The sequence below is a fragment of the Saimiri boliviensis genome, chromosome 1, assembly GCF_048565385.1.
Source record: "Saimiri boliviensis isolate mSaiBol1 chromosome 1, mSaiBol1.pri, whole genome shotgun sequence".
NCBI classification, from domain to species: Eukaryota; Metazoa; Chordata; class Mammalia; order Primates; family Cebidae; genus Saimiri; species Saimiri boliviensis.
The window spans coordinates 155,161,826-155,181,015 of NC_133449.1; the positions used below are offsets into that span (position 1 = coordinate 155,161,826).

The window sequence follows — 19,190 nt, forward strand, 5'->3', positions numbered from 1 at the left end:
ACCTGAGATGGTTTCACTGGGAAGCATGGTCAAATAGGCCAGAAGGTGGGAGAGGCAACTTCTCTCTCCAGCTTCCAAGTCTAAGTGACAGAGACAACCCTCAGGACAGTGGTGCTGAGGCTCACAGGGGGCAAAATTACTCCCTGCGACAGGGCCATGTTATCTAGGTAGTCTGTGGGATGGAAGAGATGCCCTCTGGCCTATCAACAACAACACTGTCTGTGAAGTAAAAGCGGCCACAGCCAGTGAGTAAAGACTCTAAGTCACTGGCCCAGAACAAAAGTGCTGGGAAGAAGACAACTGACTCAGAGTCCTCTCTTTGCCAGGGCTCAGGAGAATTTTATAAGCTTCCCCAAGACATGTGGTTGGTCCTTGGCCTAATGACCACTCTACTTCACTCAGAAAACCAGTGATTGAGAACACAGGCTGGGGAATAACACAACACACCTGACTTCCAAACCCCACTTGGCCATCAAGGGCTAGTAATTAACCTCTGTAAGTCTCAGCAGCTTCATCTGCAAAACGGGAATTACAAAAGGACCTATCTCGGAGTCACTGTGAGGGTTAGATGAAATGACGAACAGAAGATTCAGCTGACCCTGGAATAAATGGCTTTGAACTTTGTGGGTCTACTTATACGCATGACTTTTAAAACCCGAACGCAGATCAAAAATACAGTATTAGCAGGATGTGAAACCTGTATACAAGGAAGGCCAACTTTTCATACATGTCAGTCCTGCAGGGCCAAATGCAGGACTTCAGTATATGAAGGTTTTGGTATACGCAGGGGTCCTAGAACCAACCCCTGCCGCCAGCCCCGCCATGTATAATAAAGGATAACTGTACTTGGCAGTCCCTGACACAAAGTAAAGGCTCAAATGATGACAATTCTTAGCTATTTCAATGTTGCTCAGATTATATTAAACACTCCATTTAGAAAACTGAGAAGCCGGGGGGCCAGGTGCAGTGGCTTACACCTGTAATCCCAGCACTTTCGGAGGCTGAGGTGGGCGGATCAACTGAGATCAGGAGTTCAAGACCAGCTTGGCCAACATGGTGAAACTCCATCTCTACAAAAATACAAAAAAATTAGCAGCACATGGTGGCAGGCTCCTGTAATCCCAGCTACTCGGGAGAGGCTGATGCAGAGGTTGCAGAAAGCCGAAATCACACCATTGCACTCCAGCCAGGGTGACAGAGTAAGAATCGCTTGAAACTGGGAGGTGGAGGTTGCAGTGAGCCAAGATCACACCATTGACTCCAGCCTGAGAAACAGAAGGAGACTCCGTCTCAAAAAAATAAATAAATACACAAAACACTGAGGCTGGGCGTGGTGGCTCACACCTGTAATCCCAGCACTTTGGGAGGCTGAGGCGGGCAGATAACTTGAGGTCAGAAGTTAGAGGACAGTCGGCCAACATGGTGAAACCCTGTCTTTACTAAAAACACAAAACTAGCCGGTTGTGGTAGCGAGCGCCTGTAATTCCAGCTACTCTGGCAGCTAAGGCAGAAGAATCACTTGAACCCAGGAGGCAGAGGTTGCAGTGAGAGGAGATGGCACCACTGCACTCTAGCCTGGGCAAAAAGAACGAAACTCCGACTCAGAAAAAAAAAAAAAAAAAAAGAAAACTGAAAAAGGTTAAGAGCTGAGGTTCTCTGGAAGCTTGAGGAGCTAAATGTGTATATGTAAACAGAGTTAAAACCTGCCTATCCTTCCCTACAGACTCACCTGCACACTCTTGTGGGCTATCTCTCCAGGTGTGGGCCAATTGATTGCATCTCCAAAGTCACCAACCTGCAGGGAACATACACTATGAGGGCCTGAGCGGTGACCCTGCCTTTGCTATTCAGTCCCCCACCCAAGCTTCAAAAAGACATCGGAGTCCAAAACAGTCTGTTCACCAGAACCATTCACACTGGATACCCCTGCAATTCATAGACAATCCAGAACTAGTTGGCAGTCCAGGAGCATTCATTCACTAGAACAAAAGGCCACCAACTCCAGAAAGTCTCCTTGGGTTGCCCACTCTTATTCCTTACCTTGCTGCCTTTACGCTGTTTAGGAACAGCTGCTCTCACCACCTTGGCTGGGGCAGAGTGTTCTGTGGGAACAAGAAGGGAGAATTAGTAACACAGAGCCCATGTGAGGGGGCTACTGCCAGAGCTGCTCACCCTCATCACCGTCCCCACTACACCAAGCAACCTGCAAGTTCCCAAACTAGGAAGACACAGTAGAGAGAGGAAAGACATGTGCGCAAACACCAGTAACAATTTTACCAGCCCATTCCTGAAGAAGTCATAGAAAGCGAGACTATATAAAGAGCTGGATGCCGGCAGCTAAAACCCTAGAAGTCCAGACTTAGGTGGGAGGCCCTTAGCTAGCATAGTTCTATAATAGAGACAGGCCTGGAGAAAGAAGTCCATGCCACCAGAGTCAGCACTATAACTCAGGGTTCCTGAATCACAGCAAATTTCTAAAGGAAGGATTCGAAAGATCATGTCTGGCCCAACATTCTAGAGGTCTGATGTCAACAGACCAGAACTAGTGATCACTGAGAAGGCAAGGTAAAAATCCTAAGTGAGCCATCAAGAAATCTAGGGACAGCCGGGCGCGGTGGCTCAAGCCTGTAATCCCAGCACTTTGGGAGGCCGAGGCGGGTGGATCACGAGGTCGAGAGATCGAGACCATCCTGGTCAACATGGTGAAACCCCGTCTCTACTAAAAGTGCAAAAAATTAGCTGGGCATGGTGGCATGTGCCTGTAATCCCAGCTACTCAGGAGGCTGAGGCAGGAGAATTGCTTGACCCCAGGAGGCGGAGGTTGCGGTGAGCCGAGATCGCGCCATTGCACTCCAGCCTGGGTAACAAGGGCGAAACTCTGTCTCAAAAAAAAAAAAAAAGAACTCTAGGGACCACACCAAGGCCGGCTGCTTAGGAAAGATTTTTGTCTGCCTTCTGAGTTTCCAAAGAAAAAGTGGGCTCCCACTTGACTCAGCAGTCCCACCTCTAAGAACTGATCCTAATGATACAAATTAGACAAGAGTTATGTATAAAGATGTCCAACCAAAGTGTTATTTTTAATTTCAAAAAATGGACAACAACCTATATATCCCAAAGTAGGGGTCTGACTAAAGTTCATCCATTTTTAGAAAAGTAATTAAAAAGATAATGATCTTGGCCGGGTGCAGTGGCTCATGCCTGTAATCCCAGGACTTTGGGAGGCCAAGGTGGGTGGCTCACGAGTTCAACAGATTGAGACCATCCTGGTCAACACAGTGAAACCTCATCTCTACTAAAAATACAAAAATTAGCTGGGTGTGGTGGTGCGTGCCTGTAATCCCAGCTACTGGGGATGCTCAGGAAGGAAAATTGCTGGAACCCACAGGGTGGAGGTTGCAGTGAGCTGACATCACACCACTGCACTCCAGCCTGGTGGGAGTGAGACGCCGTCTCAAAAAAATAAATAAAAAAATAATGATTTCTACTAACATAAAGAAACAAACACAATAAATGAAAAGACTGTGGCCAAATGCAGTGGTTCATGCCTGTAATCCAAGCACTTTGGGAGGCTGAGGCTGGTGGATCACCTGAGATCAGGAGTTCAAGACCAGCCTGGCCAACATGGTGAAAACCCGTCTCTACTAAAAATACAAAAAATTAGCTGGGCGTGGTAGTGGGCACCTGAAATTCCAGCTATTTGGGAGGCTGAGATACAAGACTCACTTGAACCTGGGAGGCAGGGGTTGCAGTGAGCCGAGATCACACCACTGCACTCCAGCCTGGGCAACAGAGCAAGACTCTGTCTTAAAAAAAAAAAAAAAAAAAAAAAAAGAAAAGTTTTGAGACAGAGTCTTGCTCTGTCACCCATGCTGGAGTACACCGACACCATCTCGGCTTACTGCAACCTCAGCCTCCCGGATTAGAGTGATTCTCCTGCCCCAGTCTCCCAAGTAGCTTGGACTACAAATGTGTGCCATCATGCCCAACTAATTTTTGTATTTTTAGTAGAGATGGGGTTTTACCACGTTGGCCAGGCTGGTCTCAAACTCCTGACCTCAAGTCATCTGCCCACCTTGGCCTCCCAAAGTGCTGGGATTACAGGCATGAGCCACGCCCAGCTGAAGTTTTTTTGTTTTTTGGTTTTTGGTTTTTTTTTGAGACAGAGTCTTGTTCTGTCACCTGGTGCCAGGCTGGAGTGCAGTGGCTCGATCTCGGCTCACTGCAACCTCTGCCTCCCAGGTTGAAGCAATTCTCCTGCCTCAGCCTCCCGAGTAGCTGTGACTACAGGTGCCCGCCACCATGCCCAGCTAATTTTTCTATTTTAATTTTTTTAGTAGAGATAGGGTTTCACTATGTTGGCCAGGATGGTCTCAATCTCTTGACCTTGTGATCCGCCCACCTTCACCTTCCAAAGTGCTGAGATTACAGGCTGAGATACCTCGCCCCGCCGCTTAAGTTTTCTTAAAATCCTTTTTGTAAAACGAAAGTGTACATGCATACATATACAGTACAAACTTTAGAAGGACATGTAAGATCAGAAATTAAATATAACATTTACAGAAACTTCAGTTTTTCAACAAAGACAGACATGGGCTTTTATCAAAAACAAATGCCTGATTTTTTTTTTTTTAACGAAGTGGCTCTAGAAGGTACAGTCCCTTCTATACCCACATTTGTTTTCCCAACACCATTCTGAAGACCAAGAATTTCTGTGCCTTTTCCCCCCAGAAACTCACAGAAAAAGATACATCCTGTGGCTCTGCTCACCCACTGCTCTATCACTTGGCCTGTATTGTTGGCCACTCATGTCAAGGCAAGAGCTACCCCCAGTCCCCAAGGAGAGAAATTTGTTCAGCTGGCTTGGAAAGGAATGTTCTACTCCTTTAACAGACCCATGTTCCCTTAGTAAGTAGAGTGTCCCTCACTGTGGGATTGGTGGCAGTGAGGTGGCACACTCATCGCTGTGAGGCCACTGCATTCCTGGCTTCCACTCCCTACCAGAGCCATTACCCCTTCAAGATATCCCACAGGCCCTTTGAGAGCTGGAGCTGTGTAATCCAACCAACAGCATCCCATAACCCAAGTGCAGGGCAATGGTGAACCAGAAAATCTCAATCCCAAGAGGATAGAGTCCTTAGGCCCAAGGGGCTACTCTGCACCCACTCTCCTGGGACTCCTGGGTTAGCCTGGACGAGCCTGATACCATCTATTACCCTAATAAAATCTTCAGTCTGTTTCAAACCAGGACCAGATTCATGTATACCTGCACTATGGCTGGCCATCACTTCTCCCAGTACCCAACAACACTGCGTGCATGCTACCAGCAGAGCAGGCCGAAAGGCCTGTACCACCAACGCCAACTTCACTAACCAGATGTTAGAAAGAGGAATCAGGTGCAGAGGGCCCAGTATTCCTGAAGACTTTTCCTTAAAAAGATGAGGCAGTCAGATTATTGTTTGATTACAAAAGGTAAAGCATCGAAAGCTCAGTCTCCAATCAACGTGAGAGCCCTCCTGCCATGAAGACTCCCTACTCTGCCACCAATCCCAAGCTGATGAGAATACAAATGGTCTGACCATACACATTAATATTCTTAAATTAGTCCCGTGTGAGTTTGGTGAAAAAGGTCCATCCCAAGGTTCCTCTGTTCTGAAAACCCATGGTGCCCTGGTTCTTTCTCTGTTCCCAGGTAGAGCTTCAGGTTGCTCCTGACAAGGAGAAAAAGGCCCCAGAGAGGCAGAAAAATCCTCTGGGGAGCGAGAGCCACTTCTGCCTTTAAAATCTAAAATTCACAGATTTGTTAAATCCTATTGGGCTTCAAGGAAACCCAAAAGGGCTCAGATGAGCTGCTGTCAGGCCCTGCAAGAGGCCAGAAAGACCAGGCTTTCTGATTACTTCAATTATCCGTATCAGCCACCAACCCGCACCAGATAACCACTAGCACACGTGTGCACACAGGTACACAGAATATACAGGTTCAGCTGGGTCTGGCATCTGAAACGGTTCCCAATGCAAACCAATCTTTTGCACAGGCACCTGTCCCATGTTCAGCGCCATCCCAACCAAATCAAGGGACAATTTTTCTACCCTTGCATTCAGAAACCTGCATGCCTGTCACCACCGACCCAACACCCAGTCCAGAAACATCATTCACTTGCTTTAGAAACAGTTATAGATGGTTAGAGTGGCAAAGAGGACAACAGTTCTAATCCACTCAATTTGCAGATAGGGAAACAAGGCCAGAAAAAGGGAAGGGGCTTCCTCAAGATTAGCTGCAGAGCCAGAATGAGAGCTAAAAGCCTTGACTCCCTTGCCAAAGCTCCTCAACAGCTCATCAGAAATTCCATGGAGCCCAATGGTTTCCATGAGTCTACTGGTGAAGAATGTGTCAGAAACCTTTTTAGTGTAATCTTAGAGCACTTCCATGGTTTTTCTGAGAAAACAGTTATGGATGGCTGGGCCCAGTACTTATCTATCCATGAGTCTTCGAGGCAGACAAGGTCCTTAGGAGGGTCTTCTTCCTCAACTAAGGCAAACCAGAGCCTAAAGCCTATCTGGAAGAGAAGGAAAACCACCTTCTGTCCCAGAGGACAATAGCCAGGAGCCAGTACTAATTCTAGTAACTCTAGTTCCAGGGGGTCCAGAGGCATATATTCCAGAGCCGAATATCATGAGTGGAACTGGTGGCTCGTGCCTAATCCCAGCACTTTAGAGGACAAGGCAGGTAGATCACGAGGTCAGGAGTTTCAGACCAGCCTAGTCAACATGGTGAAACCCTGTCCCTAATTAAAAAAAAAAAAAAAAAAAAAAAAAAAAAAAAATTAGACACATGCCTTTGTTAAAACTGAAACATGCCAAAATTACTACATGCAAGAAGCAATCAATGTCTGGTGGTAAGAACACCAGAGGACTTTTCGCCGGGCGCGGTGGCTCAAGCCTGTAATCCCAGCACTTTGGGAGGCCAAGGCGGGTGGATCACGAGGTCAAGAGATCGAGACCATCCTGTTCAACACGGTGAAACCCCGTCTCTACTAAAAATACAAAAAGTTAGCTGGGCATGGTGGTGCGTGCCTGTAATCCCAGCTACTCAGGAGGCTGAGACAGGAGAATTGCCTGAACCCAGGAGGCGGAGGTTGCGGTGAGCCGAGATTGCGCCATTGCACTCCAGCCTGGGTAACAAGAGCGAAACTCCGTCTCAAAAAAAAACAAAACAAAACAAACAAACAAAAAAAGAACACCAGAGGACTTTTCTAGCAACAATCTGCATGGCAAACCCACTATTTTTACTTGGATTACTTAAGGTTATTTTGAGTGTTGAGAAGAAGGGAGCTAAGCCACTACTGCTGATGAAGGATGAAGAGAAATGAGGGGTAGAAAGTGGGTGCTGAGAAACGGCAGGGCAGAGAGGATTTACTAACTGGGATGGCTGGAGTAGGGATGGATGGTCCTCTATAAAGTCTCAGAGTGGTTGATGACCACGCAACCTCGACTGTCCAACCCTGAGATTCTCTCTCTTTAAGCCTCTATTTTCAAGTGTGTAACACCCCGTCATTCAAATACCACTTAGGAAAGTCAGGATAGCCCCACTAAGCACATGGACTTTGCTATGGGATGGAATTGAGGGGTGGAGTCCCTACCTACTCTGCTCCTCACAGGGTCCCTCTGAACTTCACCTTCCTCTGTAAAACTGAAGTCATAGTTACAGGGCTGCTGGAACAGTTAAATGAACAGAGCATACATAGTAAGAGTACCTGGCACACAATATAATGTTATAATACACAAAGGAAGATAGTACTATTTCCAAACAATCACCACCCTCACTCTGAGATAGAGATGGGGATAGGGGGAGATAAACCAAATCATTTCTCAACATCAAAGAACCAGAATGTACGGAAAAAACTCTTGGGAATCAACTGGTTTGATTCACCCAATCCAGACTGCAAATGAGCCAACCCCCTTCACCTGGGTCTTTCTTCTGAGTGATGACTCATACAAACTGAGTGGGGACACCACACCTCTATATTGCCCTCCAGAGACAGGAGGCCCCAGGGCAAGTTTCCCCAGGAAAAAGGCAGGCTTCAGAACTTTGTAGTTTAAAATGGGAAAAGAAAGGTGGGGGGATTTACCACAGTACCCCCAGGAGTGCTTTGGCATAAAGCCCTGCTTTGTTAGGGAGGAAGGAAGAACATGGGGAAGGCTGAGAGAGTTCCCTTTCAGTTGAAATTTAGTCATTCCTCTTTTCACTCAGCACAGAAAAGAAAGACAGCCCAGGCTCAAGGAGTCTCTCAAACTACTAAACCCATAACCCTGGCCAGTACACGGAAAGGTAAAAAGATTAGTATTTTCACTATTGTCTTGTTCTGTAAAGATCCTAAGGCTGCTGACCTTTTGAAACAAAAGCTACCCAGAGGTGCCACATGTGAAGGTCTGAGAGGTAAGAACTAGGTTGAACCAATAGGTAGAAAGCACATGGGTGATTCAAACTCATCAGGTCACAGTGTAAAGATCTGGTAAGAGGCAGGGGAAGCTAGAATTAGAACTGAGGGACCAGTGTGTGAAAGGTTTAAAAGGCTGAACAACGGAAAGAAAGCCTTCAGGCCCCCAGAGTGGGTGGCTAGGAGGACTACCAGATTTCAGGCCTGAACACTGCCAGAAAAATTAGGAAGACTAAATGCTTATTTGGGGACCGTTATCTCGTGGAGATAGGCATCTGAAAAGGCTGAGTTTACCAGAGAGCTAAGTACTACCACCCTGAGGAACAAGATAATCTGCTGGGTTTAGGGGCTGTATTACATTCACTCACCCATCTGTTACCATACACCTGGCCATCAGATCATCCTCCTTGGGGGAAGACCTCCCAGTCCTCGAGTATGATGAAGTACCCCTCCTATGTGCTCCCACGGTATTGTAAATGTTAACTGGCTGGTTACTTATCTGCCCCTCCCCTGAGGGCAGGGAGGACAGGGCTGCTTTCACAGCAGTAACCCCAGTATCTAGCACAGGGCCTGGCAACACAGCAGACACTTGTTTAATAATGGCGACCTCACACCAGAAGAGGCTTTGCTTGTCAAGTGCTAATTCCTCAACCCTTAGCCTTCAGCTGGGGCCCTCCCAAGGACAGAGGAACTTCTCGTGTCCCAGAAACTGCTGGCTCCCAGAGGAACACAGACCCTAGCCCCGCTTTGACTCACAGGCAACCCAAATGCCTGATATCAATGCTGAGCCCCAATTCATAATGCAACACTCACCACTTGTATAACCCTTGGGAGCATTACCTACCATTCCACCCCAGCTTCACCCCCCTAATATTAGGGTCTATAGGTGTGGGGACAGAAAAAGATTTCAACCACCGAGATTTCTCATCAAAACCTAAGGAATGCTAGCAGCAAATTGCAGATGCACGACTAATGACAAGCGTAAACAGTATGTAGTGAGCATTTACTAGACACTACACATGGTTCTAAAACTCTCAGCATGGATTCTCTTAATCTTGATGATCATGTTGAATTAGTTTCTTTCATTTGTCCCATTTTAAAATGAGGAACCCAAGACACATGGTGGAAAGGTTATTTGCCAAGATCACAGCCAGTCAATAGTGGAACAGGATTTGGAGCCAAGCAGTCGAACTCTAAAACCTGTGCTCTTAACCACTAAAAGGAAGTGGAAGAGAAGCTAAGTGGTGTAAGTTATCACTTTATTGTAGCCAACAGGACAGTTTCTCAAAAGCAGGGATGCCCAGAAATCATTCTACATACTGGGAAAAACCAAAACCTGCTGCAGTTAAGCCTAAGCTAACAGCTGGGCAAGAGGCACTTCGGTGACACTTGCCTTCTGCCCTACCCAGAAAGGCAAGGGAAACTACCACCAAGCACACCCACCTTGAGTTTAACTCCAGCACTCTAGCACTGGCAGCCCTATGACGAAAGAGACATTCCTTCCAGACCCACCTCCCACCTCCCAGTTCTCCCAGAGGTTGCTCAGGGGGATCCAGCTGACATGGCTTCTGCCCCACCCTCAGCCCCCAGAGATGACGAAGGCCACCACTATCTTCCTGAGCCTGCGTCCAGGGACCCTGACTGTGGAAGACACAATATCATCTGAAAGGAGGGTGAAGCAGGCAGGAAAGAGTGCCTGGGTTATACTACCCATCTGTGCCTGTCCCTCCCAGGCCAGCCTGGGGGCAGATTATGTGAAAGGCCTGGCTACTTTCAGCTGTCACTCATCCTGGGGATGGGGTGTAGGCATAGAGGGAAGTCTGGAGACCCAATGGCTTTTCCTTCCCTACTCACTGACCCCACCACCCCTTAAGCAGAAACATTCTTCGATGGAGTAAAAAGAATGCCATATTAGGCCTCGTCACCTTGCTCACCAGCTGCTGCTGTCGGTGCCACCTCTCAAAGGCCTCTCTGCCCAGTCCTCCCACCCAAATTTAACCTAGACCTACAGATGAAACGCAGAAGGGGCCTGAAGGACATTCTTAAAGAGGAGACAGCAGAGAGGGGGAAAGAGACAAACGTTCAGAAGGTTAGACCATCTTGAGTTCCGGCTGAAAGGAAGCTGCAGGCCACCAGCAGCTTAGGAGTGCAGAGTTTTCATCCCCTTGGCCAGGGAGGAGGGGCAATGGTGGGCCAGGCTCCAGTCATGATGCTGGCCAGCCTGGCCCAGCCCAGGCCCAGCCCCAGCTGACTATCTTTAGCCTGTGGTAACCCAGGTGGCCCAGTACTCCCACTCTCCCTGCCCAGACAGCTCAGGCAGCTGTGGCCACTCCCACTGCTGGTACCAGTCCCTGAAATCCTGCTCCAAAGCTAATCAATAATCAACACAGCTGAAATATATCAGTGGCCACTAAAGCCCCTGGCCTTCAAGTGCCAGCTCCCTAACCCAGCCTTTTCTAAAGAGCACATTTAGTTCTGATTAGAACAATAATAATAATCACCTTGTAATGCATATTGATGAGGTACCAAAAACTGATTAAGTTGCTGTCTATGTATGATTTCACTTAATCATCTCAAAAAGACAATTATTCCAGTTGTCCAGAAAATGAAACTGAAGGAAGGGACTTACCCAAGGTCACACAATGTAATGCTGAAGAGCAAGATGACTGATTCCTCAGATCTAGTCAGAGATCTCAATATAAATTCTCCTCAGGAGGCTTCTTGACTGGCCAATGTAAAGTGCTACCCAACCAGCAATTCTGGATCAAGTTCTAATTCAGTCTACAATTTAAGATCTTCAAGGTACTCAGTACCACCTGAAATGGTTGCATCTGTATGTATCTCAGCTCCACTAGACTGTAATCAATTACGAGTGCTTACTATAGAGGTGTCCAATCTTTTGGCTTCCCTGGGCCACATTAGAAGAATTATTGTCTTGGGCCACATGTAAAACACACTAACACTAATAATAGCTAATGAGCCTTTAAAAAAAAAAAAAAAAAAAAGCCAGGCACGGTAGCTCACACCTGTAATCCCAGCACTTTGGGAGGCCGAGGCGGTTAGGTCACCTGAGTTCAGGAGTTCGAGACCAGTCTGGCCAACATAGTGAAACCCCATCTCTACTAAAAATACAAAAAATTAGCTGGGTGTCGTGGGTGCCTGTAATCTCAGCTACTCAGGAGGCTGAGGCAGGAGAATCGCTTGAACCCAGGAGGCAGAAGTTGCAGTGAGCCAAGATCATGTCATTTGCATTCCAGCCTGGGCAACAAAAGCAAAACTCCATCTCAAAAAAAAAAAAAAGAAAGAAAAAGAAAAAGAAAATTGCAAGAAAATCTCATGTTTTAAGAAAACTCAAATTTGTGTCAGGATACATACAAAGCCATCCTTTGGACAAGCTTGCCTTACATGGTGCCAAAGTTTTTTTTTACATGTAGTAGCTCATTTATTTTTCAGAACCACTATAGAAGGTAAGTATGATGATGATTCCTAGTTAAACGAATGAGCTATGCATAATCAGCTTGTGGGCGCCCATGGGCTTTCCTAGGTCCCGGACTTCAGAAGCCAATCCTCTCAGGTAGGTTGCTAGGCACACACAACTCCATGCACACCTGACTCCATTACCCTTAAGTTAGAGGCTACTAACCTCAGAGGTTTTCTTCCTGTCCTTGGTGGTGAGCCAGTCATTTTTTTATTTTTTGAGACAGAGTCTCACTCTGTTGCCCAGGCTGGAGTGCAGTGGTGCAATTTAGGCTCACTGTAACCTCGACCTCCCAGGTTCAAGCAACTATCCTGCCTCAGCCTCCTGAGTAGCTGGGACTATAGGCGTGAGCCACCACACCTGTCTAATTTTTTTTTGTATTTTTAGTACAGACAGGGTTTCACCATGTTGGCCAGACTGGTCTCGAACTCCTGACCTCAAGTAATCTACCCACCTCAGCCTTTGGCATCCTTTATTGGAAGAGGCTTCTGAATCCCCAAGAAATGTATTTGGATTATTCCCATTACTGGAGTGGAGAGGCTGATCCCTGACCCAGTCAGGGTTGGAAAAAGTAGAGAATCTCATTATACATACAGAAAAACTGAGGACCAGGAGAGGCCAAAGTCACCAGTGATTTGCTGTAGAGCTGGCATTGGAACATCAAGTTCTTATCTTCCAATTTAGAGCTCTTTGGCAAACCAGGAAGCCAATATCTCCTTCTCAACAAAATATACTCTACACAACTCTACCCATTCACAGGGTGGAGGCAGGGCTTTAGGGATCCAAAGTGTCACAGGTAGTTTTGTTCCCCAAAACTACCGATGATACTGTCAAGAAAAACTACTCACATGGAACTAAAATACATGAGCACAGGGGAGCGTGCTTTGGTTGAAGTGGCTCTGGGAGGGGTACCATTTCCAATCCCTTTTTTCCTCTTTGAGTCCTGCCAGAAATTCATTCAGGAATGAATTTCTCAGCTCCTTCTGGAAGACTTGGTAGGCCCTGGAGATCTTTTCCTCACCGTCTGTCTGTCCTGGGCACATTTGGTAGCCTGAAATTTCCACAGCAAGGGGAGGGACTTTCCAGGAAGGGTGATCCCAAAAGCAGATAGGAAGCTGGAGTTCTCAAGTAGTGACTAGTTCCCTGAATCCAGGCCAGCCTGGCCAGGCAGCCTTGCTTCCCAGGACTGCTGCTAATTTGCCTCTTGCTGAGTACAGGCCAGCCTACAGGCTCCTTCAGTGTTACATGTTACACCCCAACTGGGAAAGAGTTGAGCCCTGAGATGCCATGAATATGGAGACAAGACAGGCTCAGCAGCCAGGGTACTGCCCCATCTGCAGACTCCCCATCCCTGCACACAGATGCTCTCAAGGCACCAGCACACACACCCCTTTAGAGAATGTAGAGGGGGTCTGACCCCTACCCCAAAGCCACCCTACCAATAATTTACTATGCCACTGGGTTAAGAGCTGGGTTAGCACAGCAGTTAACACCACGGACTTTGGAGTCCATTCTTGGATGTACTAACCAACAGCCGCCATCAATTAAGAAACTCATAAGGCCAAGGGCAGATGAGTCAAAACTGAGCAATCTCTCATGCAGCTTATAACTTAATAGCCATTAACTGGGCCACACATCAATGTGAGCCAAGCAACTAGGTTCATGAGAAGGCAAAAAGACAGCTTACAGAGATGTCCCCAGGAGTCAGACTTAACCTCTCATTTTCCTGAACTGTGAACGGAGTCCATGGCAGCTAGCTCACAGGATTGTTTAACAGATTAAATCAAGTAATAGTACCATATATGCATAATTATTTTTCATTTCTTTGGCGCAATTCTTGAACCTGCCAGGTGCCAAAAAAAGAGTGGTAAGGTGGGTAGAGAATATGGTTGCCAGATTTAGCAAAGAGCAATTCAGGACACTCCGCTAAATCTAAATTTCAGGTAAACCATAATATTATGGACTAAATATGTCCCCTGCAATATTTGGAGCGTATTTATGTTAAATAATTATTTGATTTCTCTAAAATTCAAATTTAACTAGGTGTACCCTATATTTTTACTTTCTAAGATCTGGAAAGAATAGTTAGGAAGGACTGTTGCTCCATGTTCCAAACTGAAAGTGCAAGAGTGCCCAGAGCTCTGGGCTACACAAGTCAAGAGACGGGATGAGTCTTTGCTCAGACACCAGAGCTCTTACTATGGATGCTTGGTAAGAATTGCCCTCCAGTGTCTTCAGTCTCTCCGATCAGAGGCCTGTGGTAGGGGTGGGCAGAATCTTATCATGTGCAGTCCTTCCAGTTCTAACACCTTGTGATTTTGTCCTTACACCCATTGATCTCCATAAATGCAGCCAGCTTTCCAAGACAAGCTATTAAGATTTTGGCATACATTTGAATTACCATGTGAGGGAGCTTGTCAAAATGTAGATTCCTGGTCCCATCCTTCAGAGATTTTTGCTCTGCAATGGTGGAGTCAGGAATCTGCTAGGTAATTCTAAGGTAGGTTTTCTCTGTACATACTTAACAGTTATTTTGATTTAACCTAGTGAATTTCACTGTTAAACTGACAAGGGTGCCGGGCGCGGTGGCTCACGAGGTCAAGAGATCGAGACCATCCTGGTCAACATGGTGAAACCCTGTCTCTACTAAAAATACAAAAAATTAGCTGGGCATGGTGGCTTGTGCCTGTAATCCCAGCTACTCAGGAGGCTGAGACAGGAGAATCGCCTGAACCCAGGAGGCGGAGGTTGCGGTGAGCCGAGATTGCGCCATTGCACTCCAGCCTGGGTAACAAGAGCAAAACTCCGTCTCAAAAAAAAAAACCCAAAAAACAAAAAACAAAAAACTGACAAGGGTTACCCAAAACCATACCACCATATTTAACCTTTTTAAATCAGAGCTTCGCTTCTTAAACCAGCAGTAAGTATAGTCATGAGCCAAATGACATTTCCAACCACAAACGACAGCTGGTCCCATAAGATTTTAATGAAGCCACCAGTGTGACAATCACATCAGGGTAAATGAGTTGTCCATCACCTCTAGCATTTATGCTTTGAGTTACAAACAATCCAGTTAGACTTTGTTATTTTTAAATGTACAATAAATTCTGGTGACTGTAGTTAGTGGGCCATTTCAAAAAATCTTTAAAAATGTTTTAAGGATGGCCGGGTACAGCAGCTCCCACATATAATCCCAGCACTTTGGGAGGCCAAGGCAGGCAGATCACGAGGTCAGGAGTTTGAGACCAACCAGCCAACATAGTGAAACCTCGTCTCTACTAAAAATACAAAAAATTATCTGGACATGGTGCATGTAATCCTAGCTACTTGGGAGGCTGAGGCAAGAATTGCTTGCAGGAGACGGAGGTTGCAGTGAGCCAAGACCGAGCCACTGCACTCCAGAGACTGGGCGACAGTACAAGACTCTGTCTCAAAAAAAAAAAAAAAAATTTAAGGCCGGTCAAGTGAAGCAGTGGATATGAAGAAGGAACACTTTTTATTCTATATTTCATACCACTTTTTGGGGGACAGAGTCCTCACTCTGTCGCCCAGGCTGGAGTGCAGTGGCATGATCTTGGTTCACTGTAACCTTAGCCTCCTGGGTTTAAGTGATTCTCCTGTCACAGCCTCCCTAGTAGCTGGGACTACAGGCATGTACCACTACAACCAGCTAATTTTATATTTTTAGCAGAAACGGGGTTTCACCATGTTTGCCAGGCTGGTCTCCAACTCTTGACCTCAGGTGATCTGCCTGCCTCAGCCTCCCAAAGTGCTGGGATTACAGGCGTGAGCCACCATGCCCAGCCATTTTATACCATATTTTTACAGCATTTTTTCTTTTTTTTTGAGACGAGGTCTCACTCTCACCCAGGCTGGATCTCAGCTCACTACAACCTCCACTTCCTGGATTTAAGTGATTCTCCCACCTCAGCCTTACCAGTAGCTAAGATTTCAGGAGCTCGCCACCATGACCAGCTAACTTTTCCATTTTTTTTTTTTTTTTTTTTAGTAGAGATGGGAGTTTCATCACATTGGCCAGCTGGTCTTGAACTCCTGACCTCAGGCAATCTACCCACCTCAGCATCCCAAAGTCCTGGGATTACAGGCATGAGCCATCGTGCCCAGCCTACAGTAACTTTTCTATGTTTAGATACACAAATACTTGCCATTATATTACAACTCCTACAGTATTCCATACAGGAACATGCTGCACAGGTTTGCAGCCCAGGAACAACAGGCTGTACCACACACCCTAAGTCCACAGCAGGCTGTACCATTTGTTTAAGTACACTCTAGGTTGACAGGACAATAAAATCAACCAATGACACATTTCACAGAATGTATGCCTGTTAAGGGACATAAAAGACTGTATTTGGGTTGTTTTGATATTTACATTTATATGTTTTTATTTATTTATTTATTTTATTGAGAGAGTCTCGCTCTGTCGCCCAAGCTAGAATGCAATCGTGCAGTCCCAGCTCACTGCAACCTCCACCTCCTGGATTCAAGTAATTCTCCTGCCTCAGCCTCCCAAGTAGCTGTAACTACTGGCATGTGCCACCATGCCCAGCTAAGTTTTGTATTTTTGGTAGAGTCAGATTTTCACCGTGTTGGCCAGGCTGATCTCAAACTCCTGACCTCATGATCTGCCCTCCTCGGCCGCCCAAAGTGCTGGGATTACAGGCCTGAGCCACCACACCTGCCTCATTTATATTCTTTAGTATTAGACACTTAAATTTCTTGAAAAGAAAAATAAAATAGCAGAGCTGTTCCAAAAGAAATTTTACTAAACTGAGCGACTCCCATTCAGCAGGAGTTCCTGAGCAGAAGGCAGTCTGAGAAATACTCACTTCAGTTGTAGAAACTACAGATCAGTGAGCTAGCAGACTTGCAATACCACTTCTGTGGTCTACAGATCTCCTGGGAAGATGGGCTGGCTTGGCTGAAATGCAGATTCTTGATTCCCTCTATTAACTGCAGAAATCAATTTTGGAAGATGGGCAGGAATTGAACACCTGCAGTTGTATGCTTCCTGTGCAATGCTCATGGCCAATTAATGTTTGAGAACTGAGCTGCCAATGAGTGAGACTGGCAGGAAGGAATCCTGGTCTCCGAACCCCAGTGCAGGGTCTCACTTGTACAGACAGGACTTAATTGATTCACAAAAGCAGGTAGTTTCAACTACACATACAAACAGCTGCCAGAAAAGAGGTGCTCCTTGAGCTCATACCCTCTCTTTACCCACCAGTCCAATCTCCAGCACCAAGAACCAACAATGATCCAAGAAGTCATATGATGAGTGTCCTGACAGACATGAGGTCACAACAGATCAGTCTGGGCTGGAGTTTAAATTTTATAACAAGCTCCAAAACCTGGCTGTGCCAGATGAATGAAGGTTCAGAAGGGACTTGTTCACCTACTTTTGCCTCACAGCCAAATAGCTTCTCTTACCCTAAAAATCTTACTGTTTGCTGACCCAATACCCTGACTCTGTACAAAATAAAATAAGATACTGGGTCTTGCTATGCTGCCCAGGCTGGTGCTGAACTTCTGGGCTCAAAGAATACTCTCACCTTGGCCTCCCAAAGTGCTAGGATTTAAGGTGTAAGCCACCAAGCCCTGCCATATTTATTTTAAATACTAATAATAGTAATAATGGCCACCACTTACTAGGCATTTACCTCAGGAAGCCAGACCTCTTGCCGTGAGCCTTTTGTATATTAAGTTTTTTAGTCCTCACAATGGAGGGACTATTATTCCAGTTTTAAAAGATTCAAAGCAGCTAAGTGGTTAGCCAAAGGTCACCCAGTGAAAAGGTATCTGACCCCAAAGATGTGAAATCCCACCTACCCCTCTTCTCAGCACTGCAGGAGACAGTCCTGCAGTCCTGCTGCTGGCCTCCTCTACCCCTTTGGAGGAAGGCTGAGGATGAGCAACTGACTTGGGTTAGCCCTCAGATGAAAGGAACCACAGTACTGATGACTGGGGGTTTAAAGACTGGACGGATCCAGGGAAGCCAATCCTCCTCCACATCAGTGCATCCTGCCCCCGACCCCATGCTTGTCTGCAGTGCAGGGAATGGCAGCTACCTGCAGGTTCTTGTCCCCAAAGGGCTCCAGATCAAGCCTGTAGGCCCTACAGAAGACTGAGGCCACCAGAATCCACTCCTCTTGAACCTGTTAGTTCACCTGCAGGTGGGGATAATGCAACTAAGCAAAGGGAATGAAGAGAATGAAAGGAACTAAGCAAAGGGAATGGAGTAAAAACACAGTCAAGACTCAAAAGCACTGTTTATTGCAAAGGCAATGCTCTAGAGCCACCGAAGGCCTGGGCTCAGGCAAGCACCAAAGCCCTAGGGGAGTCACTTTTTTTTTTGAGGGAGGGTCTCACTTTGCTACCCAGGCTGCAGTGCAGTGGCATGATCAGTTCAGTGCAGCCTCAACCTCAGATCAGGTGATTCTCCCACCTTAGAACCCTGAGTAGCTGGGACTGCAGGGTCTTGCCACCACACCCAACTAATTTTTGTACTTGAAGTTCTGGTTTTTATTCATTAATGTTTTTTAGATATGAGGTCTCACTCTGTCACCCAGGCTGGAGTGCAGTGGCACAATCTGAACTCACTGCAGCCTCAAGCTCCTGAATTCACATGATGATCTTCCTTGCCTCAGCCACCTAAGTAGCTGTGACTAAATGAGCTGTGACATCCAGCTAATTTTAATTTTTGTAGAGACAGAGTCTCATCATCTTGTCCAAGCTAGACCCAAATTCCTGAGCTCAAGTGATTCTCTCGCCCTGACCTCCTGAAGTGCTGGGATCATAAGTGTGAGCCACCATATTCAGCCCTAGTCCTCTTATCTCCACTCCTGCAGCACCCACCATTCAAAGGGCCTCCGGATTTTCTTTTTTCCCTGAAATTACTGAGTTTCAACTGTTTCTCCTTCCTCAAAGCAACAAAGCCAAACAAAGACAGTGCCTACAAATCCTAATGCAGGCACTATAATGCCCCTGGTGCCACCTGGGAGACTTTGGCCAAGATACAGACTTGGTTTTCTATCAAATGAAAAATGACCAATGCCCTTTTAGAATCCAACCTTCTTCAAGTCTAGGATCTCCAAAGAGCTGCCACCTCAGAGAGGCAGTGATGGTATATGTGGGCAGAGAAGGCCTGGGGTAGGGATGGCAGAGAACATCCCAGAGCAACTACGAGTTGCAACAGCCACTGGGGATCTTTACTGCCTGTCCAATCCCGGCCAGCAGTCAGGCATTCCCAGTCTGTC

The 19,190-nt window shown here is 46.5% G+C and overlaps 1 protein-coding gene across 5 annotated transcripts in view; it reads right to left on the reverse strand.

The window, feature by feature from the left end:
• Positions 1–19,190, reverse strand: part of LARP1 (La ribonucleoprotein 1, translational regulator) — a 147,640-nt gene that overhangs the window by 28,279 nt on the left and 100,171 nt on the right. For all 5 annotated transcript variants that reach the window (XM_039471467.2, XM_039471464.2, XM_039471458.2 and 2 more), the window contains exons 2-3: positions 2,041–2,102; positions 1,730–1,795 (exon numbers count right to left, since the gene is read on the reverse strand). Coding sequence is in view for 4 of the 5 variants with exons in the window: in XM_039471464.2 (XP_039327398.2) it covers positions 1,730–1,795; positions 2,041–2,102 (128 nt within the window). In the remaining variant the exon portion in view is untranslated. The remainder of the gene's footprint in view (positions 1–1,729; positions 1,796–2,040; positions 2,103–19,190) is intronic.